Source organism: Pantherophis guttatus, chromosome 6 (assembly GCF_059756535.1).
Source record: "Pantherophis guttatus breed Tessera chromosome 6, ASM5975653v1, whole genome shotgun sequence".
NCBI classification, from domain to species: domain Eukaryota; kingdom Metazoa; phylum Chordata; class Lepidosauria; order Squamata; family Colubridae; genus Pantherophis; species Pantherophis guttatus.
Genome location: NC_142068.1, coordinates 3,302,501 through 3,329,328, shown reverse-complemented (window position 1 = coordinate 3,329,328; position 26,828 = coordinate 3,302,501). Strand labels below are relative to the sequence as shown.

The window sequence follows — 26,828 nt, the reverse complement described above, 5'->3', positions numbered from 1 at the left end:
CGGAGCCTGGGGAGGCCATTTTCACCCTCCCAGAGGCTCAAGGAAAGCCTCCAGAGCCGGGGAGGGCAAAAACACCCCTACCCCACCGCCATGGTGCAGGAGGGCAACTAGGCCACACCCACCATGGTCACGCCCACCCAGCAACCAGGCAGCGAATCCCTTGCTAAAATTTTTGAAGCCCACCCCTGACCTCTTCTAAATTCATGGAGTCAAGAGTTTTCTTTCCTGGGAAGTGATTGGGGGGGCAGTCCTGACACATTATTTTCTGCATGGCATTAGAAAATTGCACGAATTCAAAATATAGGGAGGAAATTGCTCCCAGTCTCATAACAAAATATTACTACATGATGTGGTGAAATTGCTTGAACAGGTTTTCTTTCATTCCTAATAAACTACCAGTTGGCTCAACCCACAGATATAAGGAAGGAAATACAAGATCATCTAGGAATTCTATCTCAAAAGAGAAATTATGTTGAAAACAGACCGTGAAAGCGATGTTACATACTTCCAAATCCAGGCAAATAGCCTGGATTACCAATTTGGTAATCTATACAGGTAGTCCTCGACTTAGGATAACAATTGAGTTCAAAATTTCCATTGCAAAGCAAGACAAGCAAGACAGTTGTTAAGTTTTGCCCCATTTTACTATCTTTCTTGCTATAGTTGCAAAGTGAATCACTGCAGTTGTTAAGTACAGTACATGGTTGTTGTGAATCTGGTCTCCCCATTCATTTTGCTTGTCAGAAGGTCACAAAAGGGGATCACGTGACTCTGGGACACTGTGACTGTCATAAATATGAGCCAGTTGCTAAGCATCTGAATTTTGATCACGTGACCCTGGGGACGCTGCAACGGTGGTAAAGTGTGAAAAATGGTCATAAGTCACATTTTTCAATGCTGTTATAACTTCGAACGGTCACTAAATGAATGGTTGTAAGTCGAGAACTTTTTACTCCAAAACCTAGAATGATAGGAGATGCTGTTGTTCTTGGTTATACTTTCCATTCTTAAAAAAAGGAATATTCAGGCTGCTTTCACAGAGACAAAAAAAAACCCATAAAAGATTCAGGAAAGAATGAAATTTAAAAGGAAAAAAAAGTATAATCAGCAACTAACTCTTTGAAAAACAAATGCTTTTTACAAAGACAACAGGCAATTCCTTTGTACTTTATAAATATTAGGTTACATAAAAACAGAGTAGGATTTCATTCAAGCATCCGGCCTGTTTTAAGGACACTCAATCTTAACCGCAGGAAGAAGCAGACTTGAGTCAAATTGGGGGGGGAAAGACATATAAGAAAATATTAGGCTCCGTGCCTAAAGCAGGACTAGAACTCGAAGTTTGCTGGTTGCAGAGCCACATCTCCAGGCATTTTTAACTAAGCCATCTCGCATGCCAGTCAGCCAGCTGTGACCGCCTCGGCAGGCAGGAAGTTCCTCTCAACATCTCAAGAAAGATTATTGCAAGAAACCGGAAAGCTGAGCGCACACACCTTGAAGAAATTGCAGTGTGAGAACAAGCAGCCAACGTTTGAGAAATCTGGTTTTACTGTGACTGCGAGGAAAATTATGGGAGTTTAACTACTTCATTTACCACAGTTTTACACCGCCCATCTCACCTGAGTGACCGAGTTACTTTGCACTATCTTGGACAATTGCAAATAGTAGTTTCTGCATTTTAAATGTGAAATTATAGCTTTGCATTTATTTAAAGGTATAAATACCTTGAAATTGAACACGGTCTTTTGTTCAAATTGTCAATCATGTCAATATTTTAGATAGATAGATAGATAGATAGATAGATAGATAGATAGATAGATAGATAGATGATTAAGAGAAGACGGTAGGTAGGTAGGTAGGTAGGTAGGTAGGTAGGTAGGTAGGTAGGTAGGTAAATTAAACCCTCAAGGATGTAAAATTAACCTTCCCTATTGATATAGCAGTCCCACAATTAGTACAAATTCTGAACAAAAATTACTGGTATGAAAACAATGTTTACCACTCCTGGGAAGGGTAAAAATTTAATTTAATTTAATTTAATTTAATTTCCAATTTATATACCGCCCTTCTCCCTGAGGACTCAGGGCGGTGTACAGCCAAGATAAAAAACATAGAATACAAATATTAAAACATTTAAAAATATGTATAAATTTTGGGCCGAAGTTAAGAATCACAGACTAATTAAAAGAATTTAAAATTTTCTTCTTAAGCCAACCCGGCTTGCTGAAAAAGATGGGTTTTCAGGGAACGACGGAAGGCATTGAGGGCATGGACTCTTCTTATCTCCGGGGGCAACTGATTCCAGAGGGTGGGAGCCCCCACGGAGAAGGCCCTCCCCCCGGGGGCCACCAGCCTACATTGATTGGCTGATGGCACCCTGAGGAGGCCCTCTCTGTGGGAGCGCACGGGTCGATGGGCGGTCGTCGGTAGCAGCAGGCGGTCTCGGAGATAGCTAGGCCCTATGCCATGGAGCGCTTTAAAGGTGATAACCAACACCTTGAAGCGCACCCGGAAGACCACCGGGAGCCAGTGCAGCTCGCGCAGGAGCGGTGTTACATGGGAGCGCCATGTTGCTCCCATCACTACCCGCGCTGCTGCATTCTGGACCAGCTGGAGCCTCCGGGTGCTCTTCAAGGGGAGCCCCATGTAGAGAGCGTTGCAGTAGTCAAGGCGAGAGGTGACGAGGGCGTGAGTGACTGTGCACAGGGAATCCCGATCAAGAAAAGGCCGCAACTGGCGAATCAGGCGAACCTGATAAAAGGTCCCCCTGGTAACAGCCGTCAGATGTTCCTCCAAAGACAGCTGCCTATCCAGGAGGACTCCCAGATTGCGAGCCCTCTCTGTGGGGGCCAACGACTCGCCCCCAATAGTCAGTGATGGAGTCAACTGACTATATTGGGATGCCGGGAGCCACAGCCACTCAGTCTTGGAATTATCTTGAAATGAATCTTATCTGGCAGCAACTCTGCTATTCGCCATTCTTCAGCTTTAGATGTAAACGTTGCAAATTAGAAAAGACCCTGCAAAGATACAGGCAGGACCAAGATTTCCCACATTTTCCAGGAAGAAACTGACTTTTTATAGTTGCTTTATTGCACACTTTAACATTACAGATAGTCCTCGACTTACAATCATTTGTTTAGTGACCGTACGAAGTTACAACAGCACTGAAAAACGTGACTTATGACTGTTTGCCTCATGGTTATATGATCAAAATCTGCATGCTTGGCAACTGACTCATATTTATGACGGTTGCAGTGTCCCGGGGTCAACTGATCCCCTTTTACGGCCTTCTGACAAACAAAGTCAATGGGAAAGCCAGATTCACTTAACAACCATGTTACTAACTTAACAACTGCAGTGATTGATTTAACAACTGTGGCAAGAAAGGACTTAAAATGGGGCAAAACTCACTTAACAATAGTTTCGCTTAGCAACAGAAACGTTGGGCTTATTTGGGGTCATAAATCACGAACTATCTATCTACCACAGTGCTAAGTGTTCCCTGCATCAACCATGCAACTACTTCTTGTAAATTATAAGGGACAGGGGTCAATAAAAATGTGGCTTAGGGAACACACGTAGTTCAGGAGCCTCAGACTGTCCATCCCTATTTAAAAAATGGTTTTGTAACCTGGAAAAATAAGGAAGAGACATTTATCTTTTAATTACCCAGAAGGGAAAACAAAAGATTAACCCTCGTGGAATGTCTAAAGAGAGAACTTGGCATCCAAGTAGGCATCCTTCCAATATATGTGTTTATTTATACAATGCTTTGTCCATCTTAATCCCAAGGGACTCTAGGCGGTGTATAAATCTAAAATGCGTTTTTACACAACATTTCATTATGGGATTGTTAGTGTTGGCTACTTCTGCTGTTTTAATCTTGTTTATGTTCAGGAGGACTGTAAGATGCTCAAAGTTACTGGATGTCTGGAGCATCACAGCAGCCTAATAAAATAAAATAAATTAAATGAATACAAAATGTAATAAAAGAAACCACTAATGTCCTAATCCTCTCTGAAGGCCAGAAGCCTAGGAGTCATCCTGTATTTCATCATATCCCTGAGATAGGAAGGCACCATTCGTGGGCAGAGATGACCCACAATGGGTGAGTGAAATTTACCGGGGAAAGTTCTTCTTGCAGGAGACGAGCAAGCTGAGGTGGAAGGTGGGGTTAAATGTGTTATTAGTTTGGGACCATTGCGTTGCCACAAGTGACCAAACTCCACCCCCCCCCACCTGTGAATTCCGTTGACCCTTTATCTAGTGCCAATTTACCTTGGTTAATTGATTGGATTCTTGTACAGGTAGTCCTCGACTTACGACCACAATTGAGCCCAAAATTTATATTGCTAAGTGAAACATTTGTTCAGTGAGTTTTGCCCCATTTTACGACTTTTCTTGCCAATGCTGTTAAGTGAATCATTGAAATTGCTAAATTAATAACATGGTGGTTTACTCAATCTGGCTTCCCTATTGATTTTGCTTGTCAGAAGGTCGCAAAAGGAGATCACATGATCCTGGGACACTGCAACTATCGTAAGTATGAGTTGGTTGCCAAGCATCCAAATTCGGATCATGGGACCATGGGGATGCTGCAACGGTCATAAGTGTGAAAAACGGTGATAAGTCACTTCTTTCAGTGCTATTGTAACTTCAAACAGGCACTAAACAAATGGTTGTAAGACAAGGACTACCTGTATGTATTTCTTTGCATATGGTGGCCCATTTTGCCATAGCAATTCTAGATGGCTAACAAGATAGTGAGACAAAACAACAGCTAAGACGAGAACTAAAATACAACCAATTTACAGAACTCATAATGACTGTCAAGTTAAAAAAAAAAATCTGATAAGGTAAAACCATGCAGCTCACTGATTTTGGGCCAACTGAAACGTACCAAGATGGGTGGAATAGAGAGGCACCACATTCAAGGGCAGCCCAATGTATAGTAAATTATAGTAAATCCAACACCCGGAAAATATAAAACTGACCATCCTATCATGCCAGAATTCAGGAGACTTCTGACTCCTGTAATATGCAAATTTGTCTGACTGTAAGCTAGACTATAAATGTAATCAACAACGGATGCCTACACAGGCTCTATTTCTAAACATACACAGCAAATAAAATTATATACGCTCACCCAGACGGCTTTATTCTGTATTTTAGAAAAGCGTTTTAGACGGTGGAACATTTTATGGGATGGAGTTCCACCGATTAATAGGGCTAGAGAATGGGCATGTCCAAAAAAGGAAGAGTTTTAACGAGGTCCTAATTTACCTCCTCCAAAACCCAATTCAACCTGTTTTTATTTAAGATCAGAAAACAGAGATAGGTCTACAACCGAAGCTGAAAATAAAGGAGAAATCCACAATTTAACTGCAGATCTATTATCCTCCTGCAGTGTTGTTATGACTTCTGCGGTGAAAGATAGCTTTATTTATGCATCCAAACAGTTGTGGTTACTAGTGGTAACCATGCGGTGAAGGGAATGTGGCTTCAGTTTATTTTATAGCTTACTCTGGTTGTAATGCACACACGTACACAGCATTTTATGGGTCTTCGGCTTCAAGTCCAAATGCATCTTTCCAAAGAGGGTCGGGTCTTGTTTTTCTTGTGAATTTCTATACCTTTGGCCCCATCTTTCCTGCCTCTTAGCAAAAGCACAGGACAGACATTGGTAGAGGAAGAATAAATGTGACTAACTGCCTGTGATGAGAAATCAATACACAACGCCAGCCTACCGTACATCCTGCTTACAAATGTATTATTAATCTTTTATTAAACAATCGCCATACTCAGCTTACTGATCATCCTCCAAGAAAGTCACGTTTCATTTGATCCACACTTTTTTCTTACATTCATTGGGAATTGTCTCCTATGAGGCAAACTTTAAAAAACTTCTGTGGCCTGAAAGCAATTCTGACTTGGCAGAAGTGACAATTTACGACTTTATTTTTGCTAGCTAGAATACAGAGTAACAAAGTTGCAAGGGACCCTTGGAGGTCTTCTAGTCCAACCCCCTGTTCAGTCAGGAGAACCATTATATACCATTTCAGAAAAAATGGCTTTCCAGTCTCTTCTTAAAAACATCCAGTGATGGGAGCACCCCCAACTTCTGGAGGCAAGCCGTTCCACTGATTAATTGTAGTGACCGTCGAGACACTGTCAACTTTTTAATAAGTTTCCATCCATTACGCCCACTTACCCTCAATTGTTTTCAGCACTATGAAACAAATTCATATATTTGAAAGAGGGTTCCACTTTGGCTTTTTTTCAGCATTTCATTCATCCTAATCTCTATTATTATCAGCTTCTGTATCCACTATATAATGCACACAAAAAAACCACAGCTTTTATAATTCAAATTTCAAAATAAGATGAGAAAACCTATCTATGTGGTCCCTAGGAGTTGAAAAGAACTTAATGGCCCATTATCAACATGAAAACAATAAAAACACCCAATGGCTCCAACTCCATGTCAGTCATTTGTCTGAACTGGTATAGGGCTTTCTGCTTGAACAGAGGGTTGGACTAGAAGACCTCCAGGGCCCCTTCCAGTTCTGTTATTCTGTTAATTTATACATGGGAGGCATGCATAAGAGGTATGGGAAAGATGCCTAAATTTAGGCATGCAAAAATATTAAGATATGTTTTAACTAAATGTCATTTATTTATTTACTTAGGGTTTATTTCAGATTTAATTCATCTCATTACTTTGTCCAAATAGGAGATGAAGTAGACAGGGGCAAGGGATACTGTGATATAAAATACCAAATTCATTGTATATTATACCACTTTTCGAAAACAAATTTACTATTTTGTTCTGAGAAAAAATATTTCTCAAAATGACTACAGATTTCAAGACATTGCCAGCATTTTTATTCTGAACCGACGTGTATGTTTATATATTTAGCTATAAAACTCAAACAGCCAGCTCTCTCTTCTTGTAAACCTTGATTGTTTACCTCTGTTCTCCATGTAAATACAAATTATGATTAATATTTTGCCCTAAATTCTGCAAAGCGTATGAGAGAGAGGATAAAATTCCTTCAGCACACCCAATCCCACTGCATATGACGCCCCACAAATTACATTAAATGGAATTTAAAGATGGAAACGAAAGTGCATCAGATTCTGCCCAAATCACCAGAGGCTGAAAAAGTAGACACCACCATCGATTCTGAAGAGAGGGAAAGCAGACACGAGTGAAGTTTAAACCAAGGATATTACCAAAGCAGAATAAAGACTGCAAACTGCCTTTCTACCCTAAATTTATTGTAGGCTCCAGCAAATTTACATTCAAATAAAACACTCCATGCTGTCCTTTCATTTGCTTTCTCAGTTCTGGCGTGTGCACTGTCCATACATTCAGAAACTCTTATAGCTGCTCTGAGCACGCTTGATGAAATGGAAAGTCCCCAGTCAACGTTCCTCTCCGAGCTTCGGTGCCCATCTGCTAAAAGGAGAGCGTCGCTCTCAGCATTATCTTCAAAAATTGATAATGTGCAGCAAGCACTTCTGGGAAGCCACTAATGTTGGTTTGGTCAAGGTATATGAGTGGCAACTGCTTAGAAACAGGGTCCTTAAATTATTTGGTATATAGAGCATCCTCAGTATTCTTGTTTCTTTTTTTAAAAAAAAAAACATGAATAGTGAACAGTGCTGTGGAGTCGGAGTCGGAGTCGAGGAGTCGGAGGAAATTTTGGGTACCTGGAGTCGGAGTCGGAAGTACAAAAAACTGAGGAGTCGGAGTCGGAACATTTATCTCCCGACTCCACAGCCCTGATAGTGAAAACTTTCAAGCAATCTCCCAAACAGTAATTTTTCAATCACTGAACTGAATAATTTGGTCTAAAATATCTTTTTTTTAAATGTAACCCCCCCCCACACACACACACATACCCCTTTGCTTATCCTGCCCTTACCAACATTCACAACCTCTGGCTAATATAATGTAAGTCAGTCTGCAAATCTGTAAACAAACATCAGCCTCCCTATATCACCACTGGATATTTTTCTTACTGATACTTTGCCATAAAGTATACGATTTTCCCTTCATTATTTTTATACATTTCAAAAATCTGCAACAATACACAAAATGGCATCTATCTGACAATGCTTCACGCTAATAATTTCTCACATTATATTCCTTCCTCTTTTGATGCAAAACACCCTACATTTTTCTTTGTAATTTGTTCTAATTTGGACACACCTATTAATATTCAACTGTCTGCATTATTTCATCCATCTTAAAACTTGGCTATACTAAGCTCTCCTTTCTCTATTTTTGTAAACATAGCATGACATTGGCACTTACAGATACTCCTTGATTTACAACCACAATGGAGCCCAAAATTTCCGGTGCTAAGCCAAACAGCTGCTAAGTGAATTCTGCCCCATTGTACGACTTTTCTTGCCACATTTGTTAAGTGAATCACTGCAGTTGTTAAATTAATAACACTGTTGTTAAGTGAATCTGGTTTCCCCATTGACTTTGCTTGCCAGAGCATCACAAAAAGGGGATCACATGACTCTGGGACCCTGAAACCGTCATAAATACGAGCCAGTTGCCAAGTGTTCCAAATTTTGATCGCACAATCATAGGGATGATGCGATGGTCAGAAACGTGAAAGTGTCATAAGTCATCTCTTTTTTCAGTGCCATTGTAATTCTGAAAAGTCACTAATCAAATGGCTATAAGTTGAGGACTACTGCAGTGACACAGTCAAACCACAGTAAGAACAGAATATGCCAACGGTAAGAATACTCAAGCCCTTCAACATTTGCCTGCCTTTACATTTGAAGTGCATCTGATTATTTCACAGTAAATTGTTGGCCATCCCAGCTATTCTGAAGAACATCCCACAAGATCCACAACAAGTTTGTACAATTCTCTATAAAGTCGAAGAAAGATCTAGACAGACTCATTTTCCATAATACAAGTAGTCCTCATTTAGTGACTGCCTCCTTTAACAACTGTATGCAGTTACTATGGTGTTTAAGAAATAACTTTATTACTACTCCTCTCATTTACGAATTGTGTAGGTCTGCAGAGATAGCTGAAGTAAGATCATAAATACAGTTGTAGTTTCATTTAGTGACCACTTTACTTAATAATCAAGTTGCCGGTCCTAAACAAAGACCACCTGTATATTTCCCCACCTTTAATTCAAGGACTATTAGGAGTCTGCAATTTTTAGCAGAAAATTATGTCTCTCTCTCCAAATATATATATATATATTTTCTGAATATAATGCTCAGGAAAAAGGCTCAGAATCTCCTTATCTGGTAGTGCCCAATCTTTTCATTTTAGCCGTGGCTGCTTGGTTATTTTTTTTCCGAGAAAGAGAGGCAGAATATGCATAGGCCTAGATCAAGGTGGGTAACTATGGCCCCTTTATGACCTGTGGACTTCAACTCCCAGAATTCCTGAGCCAGGAATTCTGGGAGTTGAAGTCCACAGGTCGTAAAGGGGCCATAGTTGCCCACTCCTGCTTTAACCAGTGTGTGAAGCCCAGCAGCAGAACAGCACTTCCTTTCACCCTTCACTATTTCCTGCCTCTCCTGGGCGCAAAAGAATAAGGGGGAACATCTTTCCAATTCTCCAGCCTGCCTTCCAATCCCGAAACCAGGGAGGAGGAGGCCAGTACTGGCACAAAGCTAGTAAACTATTCCCTCCTGGTTTCTGCAGTTACAAAATTAGAAAAGGGCTTTGCTCTTCGTCTTTAAAATAGCACATACTCATTCACAGCATGCATCGTTTTAATGACTCGAGTTCTGGGCATCATTGCAATTGACGAAGTAAAAAAAGCTTGGAAATCTTAACAGCACATCAAATCAATCAAACCCTTAGGTTTTATTTATTTGTATCCCACCTTTATTATTACAACTCAAGGCAGCTAACATACCTAACACCCCTCCCTCCTATTTTCCCCACAAGAACCCTGTGAGGTGGGTTTGGCTAAGAAAGTGACTGGCCCCAAGGTCACTCAGCCAGTTTTCCTGCTTAAGGTGGGACTAGGACTCCCTGTCTCCTAGTGATTGGCCCAAAGTCACCCAGCCGGCTTTCATGTCTGAAGTGGGACTAGAACTCAGTCCAAAGTTATCCAGCTGGCTTTCCTGCCTAAGGCAGAATTAGAACTCAGGATCTTCTGATAATTGGCCCAAAGTCACCCGGCCGGCTTTCCTGCTTAAGGCGGGATTTGAACTCACTGTCTCTTGGTTTCTAGCCTGGTGCCTGAACCACGAGATCAAACTAGTGCTTAGCAACTATGACTAACTGCATCTGCTCAGCTTCATCTCTGGTTCGCTTGTATCTTGATTTCTCTCCACGCCCTTTTCCCTTTGGTCAAGTTTTAAACTTTGAGGTTCCTCCAGCCAGCTGGCCAGCCTCCTTCCTTTGCTTCCTTTGCTGTTTACATGTGTGGTTAAGCCCAGTGATTTCGATTACATAAAAAAAAAAAAAATCCCTCATCATCGCTGCCAGAGGGATGGTCCCTGGGGAACGCTTGCCAACCCAACTTCTTCACAGGGCTTCACAGACTTTTGCAGCCCTATTATTTTACAAAACCATCAAAGCCTCCCCTGGCCCTGAACTCCATCCTGCAAGATCCTTTGCTTTTGTTTTTGTTTTTCCCTCAGCACAAAATACCTGCGGACGCAGCTCCTCTTTAGCACAGGAGTGTAAATATTCAAAAGCTGCATCAACAAACACTTGCCTGTCATTTGAGGACAGCCTCTCTCCTGTGGCTGCTCTTTCTGCACTACAAGCAGTAAACGCTATCCTGAACTCAGAGCCCAGGTTTCTAAATACAGGAAGTCCTTGACTTATGACCCAGTTTAAGCCCCAAATTTCTGTTGCTAAGCAAGACACTTGTCAAATGTCAGTTGCTCCTTCTTCTGCATCTCTCAGCTATGCAGAAGCATTTGTTCCTACTTTTATTTTTGCTTTATTTTTTGGCTTAGAATGGTTTGATTCTACTCTCTTTCCTCTAGCTTTCTTATTCAGGTAGTCCTCGACTTACAACTACAGTTCAGCCCAAAATTTCCCTTGATAAACAGGACACTTAACAGTTGTTAAGTGAGTTATGTCCCATTATAAGGCCTTCTTTGCCACAGTTAAGTGAATCACTACAATTTAAGTTAGTAACACCGTTGTTAAGTGAATCCGGCTTCCCCACTGATGTTGCTTGTCAGAAGGTCGCAAATGGGCATTGCACGACTGCATTGTAACTCTCATAAATACAAGCCAGTTGCTAAGTGTCCGAATTTTGATCACGGGATGGTGGGGACAGTTATGAGTATGCAAAATGGTCAGAAATCACCTCTTTCAGTGTGATTCTGACTTGGAACAATCACTAAATGAATGGTTGTAATTCAAGGACTACCTGTACACATGTTCACTCAGATATCCAAGCCACCCAGTTTGGGGGAAACTGGCGGCTGGTGAAAGCTTTGGGGGATGCAGCCACAAGGCCTTCCGTCCAAAGAGGTCCATTTTCTCATTAGTAAATTAATCACTTAATGTACATCAAGTTAATCAGTCAATATTGCTAGTTTCTGGCCAAGATTTGTTTAATTTGTATATATTTTAATCTTGTACTTATGTTATGTTGTATAGTATGCCTTATTTTAATTGTGATGCTTCTGACCCAGACTCAGAAGTAAAGCCACTGGATCCAGTCATTCCCCAAGGCAGGGCAACCAGATTCCCATGTTACTCTGCCCATGGCTAAACCATCATTTGGTCCTTTGATGGCGGGACTCCTCTGCGGAGCGTGGGGTGTACATGGAAAACCCATAGATGCACAAAGTACAGGTCGTCCTCGACTCACAATTCGTTTAGCGACCGTTCAAAGTTACAGCCCTGAAAAAAGTGACTTATGACCGTTTTTCACACTTACAACCATACGACATCCCCGTGGTCATGTGATCAAAATTCAGAATGCTTGGCAAGCGTCCCGGGGTCATGCGATCCCCTTTTGCAACCTTCTGACAAGCAAAGTCAATAGGGAAACCAGATTTACTTAGACTTAAGACTTAGTATAACTTTATGGTCACTTTGAATGTACACTAATCAGCCTACATTAAAAGGAAATTTCATTGCATCCATCTCTCAAAGGGTCACCACTTCCAACACTACATAAACATGACAAAATACACAATTTATAAATAAATAAAATAAAGAAATAAATCAATATAGTGATATAGTGATATATAGATTATAGATAAATGGATAGATACAAAGAATAACTTTATTGTCACTTTGAATGTACACTAATCAGCATACATTAAGGAATGTAATGTATGTAAAGGAAATTTCATTGCATCCAGCTCTCAGAAGGGTCACCACTTCCAACATAAACTACATAAACACGGCAAAATAAATACAAAAATTATGCCTATACCCACATATATCATACGACCCAGAGAAACCACACAGTCTCGTTCGGATGTGTACATGTCCACGGCAAGAGGAAAAAAACCAACCCTGCGACTGAGCCACCATATTACTCACTTAACACCCGCAGCGATTCGCTTAACAACGGTGGCAAGAGAAAAATGCGGTAAAACGGGGCAAAACTCACTTAAGCAGCCGTCTCGCTCAGCAACATCAACCTTTGGGGCTCAGGCTGTGGTCGTAAGTCGAGGACTACCATCCGCAATTCCCCCCCCCCCCCACGGATGTGTCCCTTCCCCCCCTCAACTCCAAGACCCATCAAAGGCTTCCTCATTTGGGCCCAACACTCCCAGCGATTCGCTTAACAAACGGTTGGCAGGAAAATGCTGTAAAACGGGGCAAAACTCACTTAAGCAGCTGTCTCACTCAGCAACAACCACCTTTGGGTGGGGGCTCAGGCTGTGGTCGTAAGTCGAGGACTACCATGCACGACCCATCAAAAGGCTTCCTCATTTGGGCCCAACACCCTCCCCAGCGATTCGCTTAACGACGTTTTGGCAGGAAAATGTGGTAAAACGGGGCAAAACTCACTTTAACAGCCGTTTGGCTGAACATCCTAAATCTTGGAGGGGGGGGCCTCATGTTGTGGTCGTAAGTCGAGGACTACCGTGCATACCCCTCCTCTCCCCCCCCCCACGTGTCCCCCAACTCCAAGACCCATCAAAGGCTTCCTAATTCGGGCCCCACACCCCCAAAAAGCCACCCCCACTGGACCGGGGGCGGGGGGGAAGAAGAGAAGAGATGCAGGTCAGACACGGGCCGCCTTCTCACGACGCGCGTCTCCCGCTGCCGCCATCCTCCATCTTTGCGGGGGGGGGTGAGTTCACCCACGACACCCCCTCTCCCCCCTCCCCCCGCTTTTCCATCACCGAAGTTACCTCAGAACCACCCATTTTCGCCGCCGCCGGGGCGCATGGGCCGTGTAGTCGGCGCCTCACGGGGCTGACCGTCGTCTTTCCCGCCCTCCCGCCAGCCAGTCAGCCTCCCCTCTCGCTCACCGGCCTTGGTGGTGTCGCTGAGGTCGTGGCCGGCGGCGCTGCCCCGCGGATAGTCCCTCAGCTTCCTGCCGCTGAGGCTGAGGGAGCCGCTGGCCGCCGCCTCCTCCAGCGACCGCTCCAGCGAGCGCGTCCACGACGACGGCCCCGCCGCGCCGCAGCCCCCCGCCGCCAGGCTCCCGCTCGCCGCCGCTGCCGACGCCGGCATGAGCGTCGCGGAGCCGCCTCCGCCGCCACCGGAGCAGCCGCCCTCAGCCGCCGCCGCCGCGGCCGTCGCCATTTGCCCGCCCCCCGCTCTGCGCCTGCGCCGAAGCGGGCGGGCCGGCGTGGGCGGAGAAGGGCGGAAAGTGGCTTCCCGCGCGGAACTGCGCCTGCGCAGAGCGGCGAGGCGCTTCCGGTTTTTCCCAGGCGGGCCGCGAGGCTTCTTGGGAGTCGTAGTCCAGAGTTCTAGAAAGATAAAAGGACTAACTTACATGAAGAAAGAGTATTATGTTAAGTAAAATATGAATGTTGTTTATAATATATTTAATAGGTATATAAATAAGCGAATATAATGGTAAATATGGTTAGAATTATTTTGTTATATTATATTAATCTTCTTATTGTTCCCATCACCCATCTCCTTCCACTTATGACAGTATGACTGTAACTTTGCTGCTGGTATCCTTACGATTTATATTGACTGTTTCCATATGACTATCATTAAGTGTTGTACCTTATGATTCTTGACGAGTGTATCTTTTCTTTTATGTACACTGAAAGCGTATGCACCAAAGACAAATTCCTTGTGTGTCCAATCACACTTGGCCAATAAAGAATTCTATTCTATTCTATTGCTATCAGTATAGGTGTTATCTTTTTTTCCCTTTTCCTTTTTGTAAAATGGTAAGCCCAGACAATACACTGTATTCAAAAAAATACTTATATATAAATAAGAAAACCGACTTTAAAAAAAAGAAAAGAAAATGAGCCTGAGTGGCGCAGCAGACTAATGCTACTGTTAAAGGTAATATTTAGCTTCCAGCTGCCTGCAATTACTGCGAGTTCAATTCTCACCAGGCTCAAGGTTGACTCAGCCTTCCATCCTTTCTAAGGTAGGTAAAATGAGGACCCGGTTTTTGGGGGCAATAAGCTGACTTTGTATAAAATATACAAAAGGATGAAGGCTATTGCTTAACGCATTGTAAGCTGCCCTGAGTCTCCAGAGAACGGGGGCATATAAATTTTAAAAAAAGAAAAGGACTAACATACAGGTGGTCCTTGACTAACAGTCTGTTTTGTGACCATTCGAAGTTACAATGGCACTGTTGCAGCAGCATCTCGCGGGTCACGGGATCAAACTTTAGATGCGTGGTTACAAAGAGGAATCAGAGTATTATTTCACATGTCCACTGTTGTGCAAGAAACTCCTTAAAACCCCTGGTGATTCTGTGTAACCCACATTTTTCTACTTTATCAAGTAGTAGGTTATGGTCTTCTTTGTCAAATGCCTTACTGAAGTCCAAGTAAATTATATCAACAGCATTCCTCTGGTCCACTAATTTTGTCATTTTGTCAAAGAATGCAATAAGATTAGTCCGGCATGATCAGGTTTTGACAAACCCATGTTGCCTTTTGGTTATTACTTTGCTTGCTTCTAGGTGTTCGCTGATTCGTTGCTTGATTATCTTTTCCAGAAACTTCCCCGGTTATAGAGGTCAGGCTGATAGGTCTTTAGTTTCCTGGATCTATTTCCCCCCCCTTTTTTTTTTTTTGAAGATGGGAACTACATCAGCTCTTTTCCAGTCTTCTGGCAGTTCCCCGGTGCTCCAGGACCTTTGAAAAATATCGTTCAATGGTTCTGAGATCTCGTCTGCCAGTTCCTTCAGAACCTTGGGGTGTAATCCATCTGGTCCTGCCAGAGGTGGGCGGCACACAAATTAACAACCGGTTCACCCAGCATCAAAAATGTGAGTGCGCATGCGCTTTGGTCGTGCGGCTTCCACGTATGCGTGCGGCTTTAAAAATGTGGCTAAATAGGACCGCGTAGCGCCAAGCCACCCACAGGTCACAACTACCAGTTTGCTCGAACTGATCTGAACCGGCAGCAGCCCATTGCTGAGTCCTGGTGATTTGAACTCGTCTAGTGTGGACAGGTGCTTCTTTCCTATTTTAACTTGTGTTCCTAATCTGTTTTTTTGTGGTGCTGTATATATTTAGTTTTATATTTATTTATTTATCTATATTTAGTTGCTGGACCAGTGGGATTGTGCAGTGATTCTGAACACATAGTTGATTGGCTCCTGCAAGAGGCCATCCGTGCTGTGATTGGTGTTGCTATAACGATTGGTTGCTAGGGGCGTGGAGGGAAGTTTTCCCCTTTTCCCGCCTTTCTTCTTCTGTGTGCTTTGTGATTTACCTCATGATGTTTCCTGTGATGAATCACCTCATGATGCTCCCATTTGCCCTACCTAGTTTGGTGTGTGTGTGTGTGTGTGTGTGTATAGATAGATAGATAGATAGATAGATAGATAGATAGATAGATAGATAGATAGATAGATAGATAGATAGATATAGATATAGATATATGGATATATAGATAGGTAGATAGATATAGATAGATATAGATAGATATAGATATATATAAAAAAAAGCCCAGGGACCCGAGTTCAGGGGTGAAATGCTCCCGGTTCAGACCGGATCTCCCGATCCGGTAGCGATGGTGGCAGGTGGCTCAGAGAACCGGTAGCAAAAATCCCTGCGCCCCCGCCCCCATGCCCAGCTGAGCCGTGCGATCATCAGAGGCTTTTTTTTTTTTTTACTTTTAAAAGCATTTTTTCTACAACCTCTTCGGCTGAAAAACTGCTTTTAAAAGTAAAAAAACCAGCCTGATGATTGCGCGGCTCAGCTGGGATCGTCAGAGGCTTTTAAAAGCATTTTTTCGGCCAAAGAGGTTGTAGAAAACATGGTTTTAAAAGCCTCTGAGGATCCCAGCTGAGCTGCCTGATCTTCAGAGGCTTTTAAAAGCATTTTTCGGCCAAAGAGGTTGTAGAAAAAAATGGTTTTAATTTTTTTTTTAAAGTTGGCCACGCCCACTAAGTCACATTACCCCCCCCCACACACACACACACACACACAGAACCGGTAGTTACAAATTTTACATTTCCCCACTGCCCGAGTTCCAGTCTTTATTCGAATCAAGCCTTCTTTTTTTTTGGAACCTCCCTTTCCAAAGTCACGTCGAGAAGGATTGTCAGGATCAGTTGCAAAGTTTTGGGGTGAAAAAGTACATTTACGCACAATAACCCCTGGTTAACGTAATCATGGGTTCTTCAGCCCCATTTCCTAAGGTTGCACATGTCCTTTGAACCACAATCAAACCATGCTGGCTGTAGAATCAAGGAGGAATTTCCTGACAGTGAGAACAATTAACCAGTAGAAAAAGCTTGCCTTCAGAAATTGTGGGTGCTCTGTTTTAACAAAAGATTGGACAAGCGTTGGTCCAGAGTGGTATATAGGGGGTCTCTCTCCTGCTTGAGCAGGGGGTTAGACTAGAACAGGGGTCCCCAAACTTTTGGGCCTCAGGGACCACTACATTCATAATGTAAGAGCCTTGGTGGCACAGCAGACTAAAGTGCTGTTAAGTAGCACCAGCTGCCTGCAATTACTGCAAGTTCAAATCTCACTAGGCTCAAGGTTGACTCAGCCTTCCATCCTTCCGAGGGAGGTAAAATGAGGACCCGGATTTTGGGAACAATAAGCTTACTTTGTATAAAAAAAGAACACCGCTTAGGGGGGGCCGAAAGCCCTACTAAGCAGGTATATACAAAAGTATGGAGGCTATTGCTTAACGCATTGTAAGCCACCCTGAGTCTCCGGAGAAGGGCGGCATATAAATCGAACCAATAATTTTAAATCCCATGGACCACTAATATGATCTGCCCAATGCCCAAGCTGGGTGGGTGTGGCTAGGTAGTCATGTGACTGGGTGGGTGTAGCCAACTCAATCTCACTTATGTCGAGGGCCGCCTCGCCGGCCTCTACTCGCCCCTCCCCTCCCAGCCACTCCTCCCCTCCCCTCCCCTCCCGGGCTCCTTAGGGCCCCAACAGGAAGCAGTTGCTGGAGCTAAGCAGCCACCAGGAGAAAGAGTTGGCAAAACAGCTCAGTTCAAATTGGATCTGACCGAGGAGGAGGCTCGGCAGAAGCACCTCACTGAGGACTAGGAGCATAGGCTTTCCAAGCAAAGGGAAGATCTGCGGGAGTGCAAGGCCAGGTACCGGCGCCTGGAGGCTCAGTGGGATGAGATGCTCAGCTGGTTCCAGGCCATGATGCAGTCCCAGTGGAACGAGGCCCTCCGGCTCTTTGCCACCAGCGGAGCTTCCCTCCAGCCTTCGCCCAAAGCCCCCCACCAGGAGGCTGAAGCAGACCCCAAGTCGGAATTTCTGCCCCCCTCCGACCCACAGAAAAAGACCCCGAAGGGGGAGACTCTCCGCAGCAACACAAACATTCATTGCACGTATCCATCCCAGGGGCCGTAGTTTGAGGACCCCTGATTTAGTCCAATATTAAAAATGCAAGTAATTTTTCTGCGGACCACCAAAATTTTCTCACGGACTACCAGTGGCCTCTTCCTTCCCTATTTTCTTCTGCCAATCAAAACCCGCAAACTTGTAACTTTTTATTTTTTTTTATTTTTAAAAAGTCCAACAGCTTTAGAATAGATCCAAATGTATTAACTTCTCAAAAAAAATACCCAAAGGTACAGATTTAAAGTATATTCTCCTTAAGTACAAACTAACTTTCTTGAGATGCATTGCATCAATTTTTTGCATCCGGCTTGATGCAAAAGGTTTGTTCGTTTTGTTTTTAATTGCACCCTGGCACAAACCAAACGCAGGATGGTTCTCAGCATACAGCCTCTTTCCGTCTTCCCCAACCTGGCGCCCACGAGTTGGGGACCACTCGCTACTACAATGGCCCTAAACTGATGGGGGATGATGGAAGCTTTTCCAACCCGCCTGGTGGACACCGGATTAAAGGAAGGCCGGTCTTCTTCATTTTTAACAGACTTCCAACAGAATTTTTAGTACACAATTTAAAAAAAAAAAAAATGTCCCAAACTTTTTCCGCTGTAATGATATATAGAACAATGTTCCTCAGCCTGGGCAACTTTAAGATGTGTGGACTTCAACTCCCACAATTCTCCATCCAGCATAATTTACTCTCTTCTGATCCCTTCCTCTGCAGTCTCTCCACTTTTAAGGGGCAAGAGAAAAAGAAACAGGCATGGCTGGCTGGAGAATTCTGGGAGTTGAAGTCCACACATCTTAAAGTTGCCAATGTTGAAAAACACTGATATAGAAGATTTAAAAAGAAAAAAAATCAGAAACAACAGAACATTAATCGTCATGGGCCATAGCTATTTTTTTAAAAAATGCTCTAAGGATTACCCAAATCTTCTTTGCAAACTCTTCTTTGCTTTGTCACAATAAAACTGAAACTGAAAATTTCAATGTTAACTTCTGACACTAGGCCAACTAATCAGGATCCTCTTATGGACGTTTGAAGTCCAGAAATTCAGGATGTTCTCGCAGGCAAATTCCATTATTCATCTTAGGGGCTCCAAATATCTCCTGGTTGGAAGTCCAAATCAATCAAACATGCAGAGAGTTTGGGGGGTATATGCTGAGATGTTGACTCCACCACTTCTGATCCCTTGATTACGACAGGAAGGTCCCTTCGTGGAACTACCGCTAAGTAGAGGAGTCACAAAAGTGCACGTCTCTCACTACACAACAAAGCAACCATCAACAGAACTCGGAGGCGGGGTGGGGGGTGGGGATGGGACGTTAAAGGAGACTAGGCTCATTTCAGTGGAGGATGCCCTGAAAGGAAAACGAGCGGCTCGCTTCTTGTGACCGAAGGACAAAAATCGAACTCGAGGTGGTGGCAGGTTTTACTCCAAAGATACTCGCCTGTTCGTTTCGCAAGCCTACGGACCGCATCCGTGCTAGCATCGCCGGGAAAGGCCTTGACGGGGATCCCCCAAATCACCTTCACGGCAATTATTCCACCCACCCCACCCTCAATTGCTTCTGATTTGGGGGGTCAGCTAGAAGAAAACGGGAGGCACAGGACCGTTCGGACGAAACGGCCAGCAAAAGTTTTAAGAAGAGCAGAAACTGACCTTCCCTGCAAGGCCTGTGGCCCAAAAACAAAAAACTAAATATCGAACCAGGAGGGCGAGTGTATAATTTTTTTTTTGTCATCTTTGGGGCGGAGCGTAACACCGACTGGCATCTTCAAAAAACAAGCACAAGAACAACGAAAAGCAAATAGGATTTTCCCCTTCTTGCAGGGGCTGAATTGGACCTTCAGAAATCCAGGCAAAGTGTCTCTTAAGTAAATAACCAACAACGTGCTGCGTTTCCTTGTTATATCGGAATATGAGAGGGTTGGGTTGTGGTCTAACTATTTCAAGCGGGGGGGGGGGGGGGGGTCCAACCTTGGCCCCTTTTTTAAGAGTTGTGGCCTTCAACTCCACACAGCTGGCTGGGGAATTCTGGGAATTGAAGTCCGCGAGCCTTAAAAGCGGTTCAAGGTTGGACATCCCGGTATAAAGTAAGGGTAGTAAATGAAAGGTGGGGGGGGAGAAGGGATTCATTTCCTTCGGGATGATCTTGACACAAAGGTCCCAACGTCTGCCACGACTTGCTGGACCACAGTCTCTCCAGCTCCTTCGAAGGGGAGGAGGGCCTCTTCTAGGCCACCGTCACAAAACGGCTGCCCTTGTTCTGAGCCAGAGCTGTCCTTTGTTCCTTCAGGATCCCGAAGCGCTCGTTGAGGGTCATGCTGGTCTGTAAAGCAGAAAAGAGAGAAGTCGTTACGATATTATTAAGCACTGATGATGTTACCTAGTTTGGTAGTGAAATGTCTGTGAGAAAACCACCAAGCTCAGAGAACACACCAAGGACTCCACAGTATTATTATATTATTATTATGTTAATCTTTAGTGAGATTCACAGCCTTTGAGGCTGGTTAATAGCTCAGCAGCTCGAGTCCTAACCAAGGACGACGACACTACTACTACTACTACTACTACTACTACTACTACTTCTTCGTCTTCTTCTTATTATTATTATTATTATTATTATGTTAATCTTTAGTGAGATCCACAGCCTTTGAGGCTGGTTAATAGCTCAGCAGCTCGAGTCCTAACCAAGGACCTAGGAACTGTTAAGGTCTCGTCGGAGGATGTAAGCTGTTCCGAGTAAGGTGGTTTTTTGTAGAGTCAAAATGTTCAAGTCCGGCAGATTTAGAATTTCTAAATAGCGGGGTAGCCCTTTGGGTATTGCTCCGAGGGCTCCAATTACAATCGGGACAACACACGATTTCTTTTTCCACAGTCGCTCAACTTCAATTTGTAAGTCCCGGTACTTTGTGATTTTTTTCTTGCTGCTTATCTTCAATCCGTGCATCACCAGGTATTGCAATGTCAATGAACCATACTTTTTTCTTTTCAACTATTGTTATGTCAGGTGTGTTGTGGACCAAGTGCCTGTCAGTCTGAATCCTAAAGTCCCACAAGATCTTGAGTTTCTCATTCTCGAAAACTTTCTCAACCTGATGTTCCCAGTGGTTTTTGCTTATTATTATTTATATTATTATTATTATTATTATTTATATTATTATTATTATTTATATTATTATTATTATTATTTATATTATTATTATTATTATTATTATTACCGTGTTTCCCCAAAAATAAGACCCTGTCTTACAATTTTTTGAACCCTGAAATAAGCACTTGGCCTTATTGCCATGTGCTCAAAAACCCGATTGGGCTTATTATCAGGGGATGTTCTTATTTTGGGGAAAACAGGGTATTATTATTTACTTTATTCATTAAACATGAAACTCAGTCAACTGAACGTTTAAAAATGTGTCACAAATACCACTGACTGATGCTAATGGCTGAGGTGGGTTGCTGCCAGCGTGCTACGTAACAACCAAGTACCTTCTTAAAATATATTATGATGATGATATTATTATTATCTCTTTTATTCATTAAAAATGAAACTCAGTCAACTGGACATTTAAAAATGCATCACAAATACCATTTACTGGTGCCAATGGTAGATAGGGGTTGCTGCCAGCGTCCTAGGTATCAACCAAGTATCTTCTTAAAATATACGATGTTCCGAGTAGCACAGTTTTTTGCAGTTCTGCTGGTGTTATTGCAGGGAGCTGCAATTTCTCGATGAAATGCTGCGCTTCGTTAAGTGATTCGCATGGTCATCAAGCAGACCCAGCTTCCTCCATTGACTCTGCTTGTGGGAAGCCAGCTGGGAAGGTCGCACATGAGGAAGCTTGCAATCATCGTAAATCCCTGTGGTTGCCAAGTGCTCAAATTTGGACCGTAGGGATACTACCGATGGTCGTACAGCGCGTGGAGGACCAGTTTTTCCCGTTTCTCAGCGCTGCTGCAAATTTGAACAGTCACTAAACCTAGGGCCACCTGCGCAATGCGGATGCCCAAGCTTATCGGGGCTGAAAAGAACGGCGCACTCAATTTTGGACGACGGTCAGATCCCAAGAACCAACCTGCTTCCCGACACTGTTGATGTCGAATTGCAGAGGGACACCTTTGGGGACCTTCTTCTCTTCCGACGGCTCCTTCTTCAGGAGAAAGGGGGGTATGAGATTGCTGGTGAGTCTTGGCTTCAAAGAGCTGTAGAGCAAAAGAAAAAAGAAAAAAAAAAGCCAGATTGTGATAGGACACCGGCCTCACCTTGGACAAAAGGTTTGCTTCACCATAACTAGAAAACATCTGGGCCTGGGTGGGATATTCGAATGAGAAATAAAAGTGGTTTTTGTAGGAGAAGGACAGGCAGAGACCGGGGGTGGAGTCAAGCGAGGAATAAGCCTGAAGTCATTACGTTCCCACATGCGGTCCATGTCCAACTTCTCTTCAATTCCTTTATTCATTAACTCCATTAAAATTCCATTAAAAAATTGCTGGTGATCTTCTACCACTGCACCGTAGAGAGTATTTTAACTTACTGCACCTGTGTATGGTTTGCCAATTGCACAGTGGCAGATAGGACAGCGCTCCAGAGGGTCAACGTCATTGCCCAGAGGATCACTGGTTGCCCCCTCCCCTCTTTGGAAGAGCTTTATAGCCCCCGGCGCCTTAAGAAAGTTCAAAACATTCTTAAAGATTCTGGCCACCCATTTTTTTTTTTTTGAACTATTACCATCTGGCAGCCGGTACAGGACAATAAAGACAAGGACAAACCGGCTGAAAAACACCTATCCCAGAGCAGTAACTATATTGAATTCTACGGTACAGTGCAATATTAATGCAGTATCAGGACTGTTAGGAAATGGCTATTGTCTAACCAGTTGGTCAGGCAATATATAAACTATCAATACATGTTTGTCAAAACGTATTATATTGCTTTAAGACTGTATTGCATCATCCTGTATCCTGATTGGCTAAGCTCTGTAGCCAATGTGCTTAAGGGGAAGCCTGAATCATGACTTGTGGACACTACACCATTTTATCTGCTTATTTGCTGTTACTCTCTACCTGTTCTCTCTGTATGATCACTGTTTGATCATTGCTACTTGTTGCTTTCTACTATTTATTGAATGTTTTAATACTGAACGTGTTCCTGTTTGAAACTCAAGAAGAACTGTTTTATTGTGTAATGACAACAACTGGTAAGAAGACTTTGTACTTGGAATATCCCTGAATTGATATTTTAACTATCGCCTTATCTGTGTATGACTTGGATTGTTATTGGACTTTGCTTTACTTTTTTCTAAAAAGTAAAAGACTACCACAACTCAGTGTGTCAGTATATTAACTGTGGTTATTCACTCTCAGCCGCTTTCATGTGCATACTCAAGGGGTACTCTGCTCAATAACCCATAACATCGGTTATGAGCCAAGAATATCCTTAACAGGGGGTTTTCAATTCAATTGTATAGAACGTGAAGGATGTATGTTTGTGTTTTAGTTTTATAGTTTTCTTATGTACAGTATGATGTACACTGAAGATGGCATTTAATTTCGTTGTACGAGGTACAATGACAATAAAGTAAACTAACTAACTTTTAGGTCTACGGAGATTCTCAGCCATCTGGGCCATGGTTGTTCCCAAAAGTGCTTATTTCAAGAGGCAACAGTGCTTTGTTTTTTCTTTAAAGACGTTTCGCTTCTCATTCAAGAAGCTTCTTCAATCTGAAAAATCTTCTTGGATGAGAAGTGAAACGTCTCTGTTATTCTAATTTAGGACCGTTAGTTGACTAGAATCTTGTGAGTGGTGCCATGGCCTAGAGGTGGAGCTCTCGCCTCACAATCAGGAGGCTGTGAGTTCGATCCTAGGTAGAGGCAGATATTTCTCTCTCCAGGCACAATGAGAATACATCTGCTGAACAAAACTCCGCACTGGCGACAGGAAAGGCATCTGGCCAGTAAACACTCAGCTCCATTCGGTTGCCCCGACTCCACCCCACAAGGGATTACAGGCTCATTAAACAACAACAAAAAAGTTCACTATAATCTGATTGTCAGGGTGGCAATTAATCCCATTCTGCTTTTGGGTAATTGCACCTTGATTAGAGAATGGATCGTGACCTTTCCTTGAAGGATACTTTAAGAAAATAAAACCGAGATATATTCTAATAAACACATTTTATTATAAAGAAGTAAAAACATCTTACTAGCTAATTAATTACATCTTGGCAGCGTTCCTGCCGGACCTCTCTTGGCCGGAGAACAAAGAAAAATTTAGAGAGAAGAAAAAAATGTAGACATGCGCAGCAGTTACTGATAAGAACTTGGCAAGCTACGGTAAGTCTGAAAGTTCAAAAATAAGAGCTCATCTGGTAAATACAAAAACGCAGTGACACTGATGTATAAGCATAAGCAATAAATGAGCTTAACTAGAATCTAATGTGTGGTCCCGATTCCTCGTGCCTGACAGTTTTACTCACATTGGAGAGAGAACAGCACCGGGATTGTCAATGGAAATAGTCAAAATCCCTCCATTTCTGGTAGACGTTCGCCATCTGCTCGGAAAGCACAGCTCATTAATTTACAGGATTACTCAAATTAATTTACAGGAAATTCATAATGTAGCATATGGACCTCACTGTGACTTTTTTTTTTGCTATAAATCATAACAATATGGAGGACCCTGGACAAACCACATCATTCATAGCTGTATCTGGAAGAGCCGAGGTGGCGCAGTGGTTAGAATCCGGTATTGCAGGCTAATTCTGCCGATTGCCAGCGGTTCGATCATGACCGGCTCAAGATTAACTCAGCCTTCCGTCTTTTCGAGGTGGGTAAAATGAGGACCCAGATGGTTGGGGGCAAGAGGCTGACTCTGTAAACCGCTCAGAGAGGGATGGAAAGCTCTGTGAAGTGGTATATCAATCTAAGTGCCTTTCCTTCCTTCCTTCCTTCCTTCCTTCCTCACTCCCTCCCTTCTGTGGTGGTGCAGTGGTTAGAATGCAGCATTGCAGGCTAATTCTGCCGACTGCCAGGAGTTCGATCTGTGGAGAAGTATATAAGTCTGAGTACTATTTCTCTCTCTCCCTCCCTTCCTCCCTTCCTTGGTTAGAATGAAGCATTGCAGGCTAACTCTGCCCACAGCTAGGAAGTTCGATCTGTGGAGAAGTATATAAATCTGAGTACTATTTCTCTCTCTTCTTCCCTTCCTCCCTTCCTTGGTTAGAATGAAGCATTGCAGGCTAACTCTGCCCACAGCTAGGAAGTTCGATCCTGACCTCCTGAAGGTTGACTCAGTCTTCCGTCCTTTCGAGTTTGGTAAAATGAGGACTCAGATTATCGGGGGCAAGGTGCCGACTCTGTAAACTCTGAGCAGTTTACAAATTGCTCAGAGAGGGCTGCAAAGCACTGTGAAGTATATAAGTCCACGGGCCATTGCCATCTCTGCGTGGGTTTACATTAATGATGCTGGAAATCAGCTTTCAAATCACTGAATTCTAGTTTTCCGCGAGTTCTATTTCCTCTCAGTAAATTATACCAAATTATATGTAGTCCTCGACTTACAACCACTCGTTTAGTGACCAGAGTTACAACAGCACTGAAAAAAGTGACTTAGCAGGACTGTATGACTTTGGCAATCTCCCCCGTGGTCACGCGATCAAAAGTCAGCTGCTCGGCAAATAGCTCACATTTATGACGGTTTCAGGTTTTCCCGGGTCACGCGATCCCCTTTTTGCGACTTTTTAACAAACCGAGTCGACAGGGAAAGCAGTTTCACTTAACAACCGTGTTGCTAACTTACCAACTGCAGTGATTCACTTAACAACCGGGGCAAGACGGGTCGTAAATGGTTCCAAACTCAACAACTGTCTGGCTTAGCAACAGAAATTGTGGTCGTAAATTAAGGACTACCTGGATTTACCGAAGGAGAGGCAGAGACTGGAGGCAGAGTCAAGAGAGGAAGCAACCTGGCATGCTTACGTTCCTGCAAAGAGTCGAAATCCAACCCCTCTTGAATTCTGTTAACTGTTATCTGCCGTAGAGCCAAGTTAGCGTTGATGATTAAACCATTAAAGCAATAAATCAACTTAGCTGGAACTTAAAACAGGTAATCCTTGACTTACGACAGTTGGTTCAGTGACTGTTCCAAGTTTACGACACTGAAAAATGTGAGTTATGATCGGTTTTCATAAGTTTAACTCACTTAGCTTTTCACTGAACTACCGTATTTTTCGGAGTATAAGATGCACTTCCCCCCCCCCAAAGAGGGTGAAAATTTGGGTGCGTCTTATGTAGCCCCACCCACCCGCCGGCCCCCACCCTTTGGCCTCTGCCTCCCAGCAATTTACCTCCTTGCAGCAAACTGCCCGTTTCAGCTTCAGCACAGTCTGATTAGCACAAGCAGCTGATTGTCTGTTGGATCGGCCTCCCGACCCTCAGCTGTTTCAGACTGCAGGGATTGCCATTGCCTATTGCCGCGCAGGCCTCCGCTGTTTGCTGCAAGGAGACAGACTTTTTTTTTTCTTGTGCTAATCCGGCTGTGCTGAAAATGAAAATGAAACTAACGCAGGCTGTTTGCTGCAAGGAGGCAAATTGCTGGGAGGCAGAGACAGATTTTCTTTTCTTGTTTTCTTCCCCAAAAGAGGTAAGTGCGTCTTAATAGTCCGAACTGTCTTAAACTCCGAAAAATATGGTACATACATTTTGGGCTCAATTCTGGTCGTAATTCAAGGACTACCTGTGCAGAATCAAAGAGATCTCTTATTTAATTCGTTTCTCCAACAGCCTACCAGCTCCTCCTTCCGACCCAATTGAATTCCCACACTGCATTTCTGGATTAGTTTGCAAGAACGAACCAAA

At 43.3% G+C, this 26,828-nt stretch overlaps 2 protein-coding genes across 19 annotated transcripts in view; both read right to left on the bottom strand.

Annotated features, from left to right (window-relative positions):
• The window catches only part of LRCH3 (leucine rich repeats and calponin homology domain containing 3), a 109,730-nt gene extending 95,953 nt beyond the window's left edge, over window positions 1-13,777 (bottom strand). For 12 of the 18 annotated variants that reach the window (XM_087872010.1, XM_087872012.1, XM_060685220.2 and 9 more), the window contains exon 1: window positions 13,468-13,751. In XM_087872010.1, the coding sequence (XP_087728136.1) occupies window positions 13,468-13,744 (277 nt within the window). In that variant the 5' untranslated portion in view covers window positions 13,745-13,751. Of the gene's footprint in view, window positions 1-13,467 lie in introns of all 18 variants that reach the window. The other 6 variants (XM_087872008.1, XM_087872009.1, XM_060685214.2 and 3 more) reach the window with 2 other exon arrangements.
• A 4,335-nt stretch (window positions 13,778-18,112) lies between these two features.
• Window positions 18,113-26,828, bottom strand: part of FYTTD1 (forty-two-three domain containing 1) — a 30,292-nt gene continuing 21,576 nt past the window's right edge. The window contains exons 7-9 of the mRNA XM_060685221.2: window positions 24,449-24,523; window positions 22,049-22,175; window positions 18,113-20,301 (exon numbers count right to left, since the gene is read on the bottom strand). Coding sequence (XP_060541204.2) covers window positions 20,206-20,301; window positions 22,049-22,175; window positions 24,449-24,523 — 298 coding nt within the window. The 3' untranslated portion in view covers window positions 18,113-20,205. The remainder of the gene's footprint in view (window positions 20,302-22,048; window positions 22,176-24,448; window positions 24,524-26,828) is intronic.